We start from the raw sequence: 8,481 nt of genomic DNA on the forward strand, positions 1-8,481 counted from the left end.
GGTTTTTTTTGTTAATTCAGTTAAAATTGTTGATAAAATGGAGCAACTGAACCGTAGTAGTAGCAATAAGATGAAGAAGAGAAAGAACAAGTTAATGAGATGTTGTTCATGTTCGCGTCGTGCGGCATCATGCATGTTCAAAGGTATTGGGAGGTGTGTGTTTGTCACTTGTTACCCTATTGTGCAGTGTTTTGATTTGGATGAACACAAACATTGTCACCATGGAAAACACTTTGATTGGTGAACACAAATTTTATTCATTTCTTTGGTAAGATTTTGTTAAGCTTGAACAAAAATGGTTCTCAATTTTGTTTTGTCCTTCAATTATTATGTACCATTCCTGTTTTTGTGGTAAATGTAAATAGCTTTTGATATTATTTATGAGATTGTGTAGACAATTTTGAATACTATATTGCAAGATATTGGAATTTTTCTTTGATCAATTTTGTTCATGAATCATGACTTTGTGTTTCATTAATATAAGCATCTATTTTGGTATTGGAAAATTGTACTACTCATAATTCATGTATAATAATGGAGGCAATGGCAAAGAAAATTCATGCCTGATTTTCAGATTCAAGAGAGAATTTGAGTGTTTTTCTTTAGTTTTTAATAGTAAATTATAAAACTAGGGGAAAAAAAAAATGCACTTGTCAACCAATAGCAACCATGTTCCGCTAATTTAGCTCAGTTGAGAGTTGCAAGGACATTTTATGAAGGGGCCGAAATTCGAACTCTCCATACACCACTTCTCACACTTGAAAGAAAAAGAAAAAATAACAACCATGTAATATGTCATGTCACACCACTTCAACCCGTTTCTTTATATGACATATAAGACTATTCTTTAAACTTATAAAACTAACTTCCACCAACATTAAGCTGACCAATATTTTAAAAAAGACATGAAATTATATTCTTGAAAAATAAATTGGTATACATAGAACAGAACAAAGTAGAGTACTACTTCTTCAAAACAATGATACACATTCATACTCCTAATTTAAACTAATATTTTTTTTTCAGAACATTCCAAAACTCCTAAACTAGCAACATTCTAGTTGAAGCCTAAGGGTGAGATTTTGGCACTAGAAAGCCAATACAAAATACTAGGTTTGAAGTGCTGTTGTCAACATTTACTTGATTACAATGTTGTCTTCATACTTAAATTCTCTTGAAACTTCTTCACCTTCCCAAATTCATTAACTGACATGTCAATTGTTTTACATCAGATTGTTTGAGTGGCTTTAGTATGAACATCTGAGCTCCTTCTTCTAGACACCTGTTTTTCACCACAACAATGATTGAATAGGTTAAACAATGATTAAGACAATTACCATTAAAAGATAACAAGGTTAATTAGTGTGCTAGAGAAAAAAATTACTTGTTGACCCTTGTTGGTATGTTCTCAGATGACATGATCACTACTGGAACCTCCTTCATTACAGATGATTGCTGGAAAAAATTATCAAAATTGTTGGGGTTAATGTTAATTATTATATCATATATGTAATGTAGAATAGTGATGTATTAATAATATAGAAGATTTTGTAGCAACCACTAAACCAAAACTATTTATAAGTACCTTAATTTTCTTAAGTAACTCATAGCCAGTCATTCCTGGCATGCAATAGTCTGTGATAACCAAATTTACTTTGGATCTCTGCAAAAACAACAAACAGTGAGAAATAACTTTTGAACATTAAAATTTTGATGATGTCAAATATGTTGCTCCTAAGTTTTCGTGAGTATTTTTGAAAGATGTGCACAAGGAACATTACAGCTGTGTAATTTTATGAGTATGGGGAGAAAACATGAGGAAAGAGATAGACACATAAAAAGGCAGTAGAAAATGATAGTAAGTAACAATCTAAATTACTTGTTGCAACTGTTTCATGTAGTTATATACAGTAGACAATCTCGACTCTAGATTTATAATCAACCCAATATATTTTATATTAAACTTATTAATTTAACACATCATTCAATCTCAGTCATTCGTTTTTAATCGGATGAACAATGTAAGTGAATGTTATATAGGAAGTCAGTATGTTATTGTTTAAATAACACATCATTTAACAATGAGTGACATTTTGGTGCACACAAAAACAAAACTTTGATTTATCTTAAAAACAAGAAAAGTAAAAAATGAGAACACATTTTTCGAAACTTTTTTGCTGTTATAAATAATATTTGAACTAGAAAAATTTCGAAAAACACATGCTGAAGTTTTTTCATAGGGGCAAAAATGAAATTTCAAACGGGAGAAAAGAAACGTGGGGAAGAGAATTTTTCTAACAAGAAAGATTTACCCCATTCAAGGTGTTCTGTTCACCACTTGACAAGCCCAATAACTCCAATGCCTTAGGCCCATTTTCAGCAGTTGTAACTGTAGTATAAACAAAACCACAAAAAAAAATACAAAAGCATATCAAACATAAAGAACGTGATGTAACTAAGCATATATTTTTCCTTTCTTTTCACAAAAGATACGTGTAATAACTAAAACTAGTTTAAAACAGAATAAAACAGAAAATGGTTGAGTGAGATATAGGTATACCTTTGCAACAAGAATTCCTAAGAAGTTTCTCAACAAGTTTTCGATCAACAAGAGAATCATCAACAGCTAGAACATGAGGAATGTCACCACTTTCCATCACCCAATTTGAAGAAGAAGAAGAACCAGAAGCCATAATAATAATAATCTTAATAAAGACAAGAATAAATGACACTTTCTCTGCCAATGAAGAAGAAGAAGAAGAAGAAGAAGAAGAAGAAGAAGAAGAAGGTGGTACTAGCTAGTAAAATATGTTACACAAAAACGTAGTTGCAATAAATAGAGGAGGGTAGTAAAATATTAAATGTAGAATAGAAGAAGACAAAAAGAAAAACAAAACGCAGACACAAATATAAATGAAGAGAGAAAAAAACATAAAAGAAACAAATATACTTGAAAGTCACAAGAGATGTATGAATCAATGATGTTCTGTCCTAAATATATATGTATACAAAGAGAGCAGAGGAAATGGAAATGAATTCAAAGGTGGTGTGGTTGGTGGATGAGGAATTTTACATAGAAAAAAAAAAGAGAAAGAGAAAAAAAAAAGATTTTCAACTGGTCACAGATATTTCGTGATCCTTTTGGGGGATCTAAGGATTTGATTCAGTCCCCACCTCTGTACCCTTTGTATTCAATAACCAAATCCTACAATCTCTCTCTAATGTCTCGTTTCGTTCAAGGAAAATCTTAAACAGTGTCTCTGAAGCACCTGTTAAACATGTTAACTTTTATTTATATAGTTGGTTTACATAGTTTGTGGATCACTCATTGCATATGTTCTAAGCATTGTGTATGGTAAACCCTATACTTTAAAGTTTAAAGAATATCACGGTGTCATCGTGGTTTTGTTAACGGTTTATCTAAACATGTATGATGGTTTGTTCGCCCATAGAATTCGAAACAATTAAGTTAAGACTTTTAAGAAAATTACAAGTTAAAATTATTAAATCAAATTGGTTCTTTTTCAATTTAAGAATTTTTTGAGATTTGTTTTACAAGAATTGAGAAAAATCATAAATAATTTGATTGAAATTATTTTACTAAGTTATTATTGTTATTTCGGTAAATAAAAGTGATTATATTGCGATTTGAATGATATCAAAATAGATCAATTTTATGTTCGCTTTCAATAAAAAATTTAGTATTTTCTTTTAAAATTAATGAAGATTTACTATTTTGCCGTATCATTCCATTTTGACAAAAAAAGAAGGGATTTTTCGTTGAACGTCAGCGTAAAAATTATCCCTTATTTACTGATTTGAAAGGAAAAGAAAGAATTTTTCGTTAACGTCAGCATAAAACTTATCCCTTCTAATTTGAAGGAAAAAGGAGGGATTTTTGGTGACCCCATCTAAATATTTTTCCTTGTTTTAAGCCTCACTCGCACTACACGTTCAGTAGGCATGACAATAAGGCCCGGACCTGAGCAATGGCCATGGTACCACGCCTGAGGCTCATTGTTTTAGGGGGCCTTTTTATATATATCGATCTAGCTACTATTATAAAAAAAAAAAAAAAAATTATGCAGAAATAAAAAAAAAACAATTATGCTGAAAGAAGGAAAGAAAACGTGACAACTGACAACCGTTTGCTTTCACCATTTTATGTATTGTACAGTACACAACACATTTTCCATAATTGGTAGGATTAGGAAAAAAGAAAAGAAGTAGATATATGAAACAAAATGAGCTTTCGTCTTTAATAAACAAATAATTATAGACTCACTCAGTTCCAATAAATATTATTACTACTACTCCAATTCAAGTCTACTCTAATTCTTTTGATAGAAAATTTTGGTGTTTGCTTCACTGCTTCTGGTTTTTTGTCTTTGTTTATGTTGGGTTATGTTATTTGGTGGTTTCTTTGCGTTCTTGTAAGGTTTGTACGGAGGTCATGACTTTTTCTTGTTTATGTTTTCGTGTTGTTTTGTTTTGTTTTATGTGTTTAATTATAATTTTATTAATAAATTATTTAACTTATTTTCTACAAATTGTTAGCACTTTATAAACACATATTTAGGCCATATCGCAATCGATATAGGATTTTTTAACAAAGAGAGAGGGAGAGAGAGAGGGTGGTCGGTGAAAGAAGATCTGGTGAGAGAGAGAGAGAGAGAGAGAGATCATCGGTAGAGAGATCTGATAGAGAGAGACACCAGCAAGGACGCCAACGAGCACGCCAACGACAAAGAGAGACGAGACTGAGTGAGTGAATTAGAGAAAACAAAAATGGCGAAGAAAAAAAAGTGGTCTTTTAATATCATTGTTGTAGTACTATCAATATTTATACTATTTTACACCTGGAGTGCGTTTGATCGGCTAGAAAATAAGGGATTGGACATTATAAAGTTGTATTGTGTTTGATTTTAAAACTGTTTCTGGTACTGAATAAATTGAGGGCTAAGGAACATGACAAAAATTGAAATTTTTGTTCATCACTGAACCACGGGAATCAAAATAACATTTTGTAAGCCAAACATTGTATAACACAAAATTTGTTCAATATCTTGAATGCTTATAGCCTGTGTTGTACTATCCTATATTATTTTGTCCAATACTTATATTTTGTAGGGTCTTGCTAACGAGTGCCCCCGGGGCACTCTTTAAGCATTCTATTTAAAGAAACTTTTTATTCAAAAAGTTAAACACTACAATTTCCAATGCGTTGACTTTACGCATTCCGAGAAAAATTCTATAAAAAACTTACTATTTAAGGGCTTAAAGAGTGTCCCGGGGGCACTATTTAGCATTTGCCTATTTTGTATATCAAACAAAGCCCTGATAAAATACTAGCTACTTAATAAATCCATGTATCGACTAATTAATCAACAATGTTCACCTTTGTTGAATTATCAAAAAGTCAACTCAAGATAACCCGAAGAGGCAGAAACAAATCTATAGCTAGGTTAGAGTAACATGCAAAATATGAATTATTATGGGAGGAAAGTAGCAAAAATGAAATAATTAATTAAGGTGAGAATGTGAGGAGCACGTATGATTAAAGATAGTAATTTGCATGTTCCAAGTTTTGTCTTTTTAGGTAGAAATGACTTGTGCTATACAATATAATATTTTAGATATGATTGGATTGCACTCAAACTGTTTTTGGATCATAGACACACATATGGAGGATTTGATGTTTTCATATTTTACTCTATATATATCAATCAGATATCGTATCTCCAGCTGCTATAGAATCTATGCATATCAAGTGTGAAGTTTGCATAATAAAATGTGCATATGTTGTTTTAGTACAAAAAATAGTAAGTTTTTTCTAATTTACTCTTTCATAATTTAAAAATATATCCATCAACCAATGAGAATAAACTATATGCATGTGAAATAAAAGTTAATTATAAGTTGGCTAAATTGCATTTTTGGCCCCCTAAGTTTCAGAAACTTGCAATTTTGGCCCCTTATGTTTCAAAATAGCACTTCTAGCCCTCTAAGTTTCAAAAAGTTGCGATTTTGGCCCCCTATGTTTCAAAATAGCAATTTTGGCCCCATATGTTTCAAAATAGCAATTTTGGCCCCCTAAGTTTCAGTAGTTGCGATTTTGGCCACCTATGTTTCAAAATAGCACTTTTGGCCCCTATCTTTGCCCCTTTTGCAAAAGGTCAATTTTGATCGAGTCAAAGTTGATGTGGCAAGTCACTTAAGTGACTCAGCTGCCACGTCAACATTTTTTTGTCATCTTATAATTAAAAAAACTAAAAGAATAAAAAAATAAAAGGAAGAAGTCATATGCTTTAAATTTATTCTTTCACTAACACACATATATATAATCTCAAATCCTAAAGAATTAACCAAATACTTCGTGACGTTTATTCAAAAGGATTTTTCACTATACGTAAAAAAAAAACCTAATTCCAAATCCAAAAATAGGAAACAATGGGAATTGAAAACTCTTCGTGCTTTTTGTTATGTCTTTTTAATTATGTAATGACTTCATATATGTAATGACTTGATTTGTTATGTCATTTTGATTTAGAAAAGTGTCTTGAACTTCCATTTAGAAAAGTGTCTTGAACTTCCATTTTGCAAAAGGGGTAAACATAGGGGGGCCAAAATTGCTATTTTGAAACATAGGAGACCAAAATTGTAACTTTTTGAAATTTAGGGGGCCAAAAGTGCTATTTTGAAACATAAGGGGTCAAAATTGCAACTTCCTGAAACTTAGGGGGCCAAAAGTGCTATTTTGAAATATAGGGGACCAAAATCGCAACTTTCTGAAACTTAAGGGGCCAAAAGTGCAATTTAACCTTATAAGTTAGTTGTGGATACCTCATATAATCTACTTATGTGATGATCTCATTGATATATTATTGGGCAAATACTCCAAACCATCAAGAAATAGAGTAGGTCTTACCAAAATAATATAAGGATCATGTTAACATGATAAGGTTACTAAAGATTGAAACTTAATTTATGCTAAATAATATGAAAAAATATAAGTTTTAAGAGAATTTACTACCTTTTATATTTAACTTTTTAATGTGTGCTTTTTTTTTTTTTTTTATCATAAATGTGTGCTTTTAAAACACATGTTAATACTATTTCCCATAATATATTAATGGATTTTTTTAAGAGCATCTCCGACGATAAAATTTTAGGATACTCACTTTATAATTTTAAGTTGCTCATGAGTCTCAATAACATATCAAATAATTTTTAATTTTAAAAAAAAAAAAATTATGGATGATCTATACGATATAAACTTTCAATCCAACGATCAATTTTATTAAATTCGTATTCGTCATAGTGTGATTGTTCACTCAAGTGGTGCATGTTGGCCAAAGCCATATATTCCAGCGACTGTTTAACAGTACGGACTGCGCCTTGAGAACGTGTGATTTTGTCATCAAAATAAAATATAGGTTGCTGCTTTTACAGAGAAAGATTCAGCATAGAATCTAAATCAAATTCGTGTCAAAGTGGTCTTTCCAGGTCAACGAGAAATATTCATTGAAGAAGTTCTTTAAGTAGAAGGGATTGATGAATTACTAGTTTCCTACCCCTATATAGTTATATACATTGCGTGTGTTTGGTTCTACGGCGGAGAGAATTGATTTTGGCATAATTGATTCTGTAAAATTGATTCTGGCCAAAATTGATTTTAAGCTGAAGTGGTTTATGTTTGGATATATTCATGAAAAAGTGAGTTGAACAAAAAATTTGAGTGTAAAAATCAATTCTAGAATCAGAAGCTACGATTTCTAGCTTCAAGTAGAATCAATTCTGGAGGCAGAATCAATTATACTTTTGAGAAACCAAACAAGTCAGAATCAATTCTACACGTCCAGAATCAATTCTGGATGCTCCAGAATTGAAACCAAACGTGTGTTTGGTTATAAGTTGAAAAGAATTGATTTTGACAGAATTGAGTTTGATAGAATTGAGTTTTGTAAAAATTGAGTCGAACAAAATTGATTTGTGTTTGGATACATTATGTAAAAGTGATTCTCAAATTTTTATGTTGTTTGGATAGTTTGAATTAAAATTGCTTTTGGATGTGCAATTACCAAAATGGGTTTTACTTGTATTTTAAAACTATATATTTCATTTATATTATAGATAATTATTTAAATTTAATAAATAATTCAAATATTATTAACAAAATATTCAATAAAATGTGATAATAATTATATTAAAAAATGGGCCTATTTATTATAGATAATTATTTTAATTTATATTGCAATATTAAATTTAATAATAAAATTGTATATAGATTAAGATTAGTAAAAAAATAAAAATAAAAGGCATATATGTAAAATGGTACGGTAAACAGCTTATACCGTCATTCCCAAAAAAAGTAATTAATAAATATATATCAGGCCTTCCATAAATAAAAAATATATCAGGCCTTTGACAAAAAAAAAATCAAGCCTTTGTCTTTTTTTTTTGTTGTTGTTGAAATTAGCC

The 8,481-nt window shown here is 30.4% G+C and overlaps 1 protein-coding gene across 1 annotated transcript; it reads right to left on the reverse strand.

Moving 5' to 3' along the window:
- Nucleotides 1–971: 971 nt before the first annotated feature.
- LOC123913410 (two-component response regulator ARR17-like) lies at nucleotides 972–2,755 on the reverse strand. The gene is made up of 5 exons (XM_045964141.1): nucleotides 2,561–2,755; nucleotides 2,313–2,389; nucleotides 1,586–1,663; nucleotides 1,385–1,455; nucleotides 972–1,282 (listed from the first exon to the last, which is right to left on the reverse strand). The coding sequence occupies exons 1-5, from the start codon at nucleotides 2,691–2,693 to the stop codon at nucleotides 1,186–1,188; spliced, it is 456 nt and encodes a 151-aa protein (XP_045820097.1). The 5' UTR covers nucleotides 2,694–2,755; the 3' UTR covers nucleotides 972–1,185.
- Between the last annotated feature and the right edge of the window lie 5,726 nt (nucleotides 2,756–8,481).

Source organism: Trifolium pratense, linkage group LG3 (genome assembly GCF_020283565.1).
Source record: "Trifolium pratense cultivar HEN17-A07 linkage group LG3, ARS_RC_1.1, whole genome shotgun sequence".
Classification (NCBI taxonomy): Eukaryota; Viridiplantae; Streptophyta; class Magnoliopsida; order Fabales; family Fabaceae; genus Trifolium; species Trifolium pratense.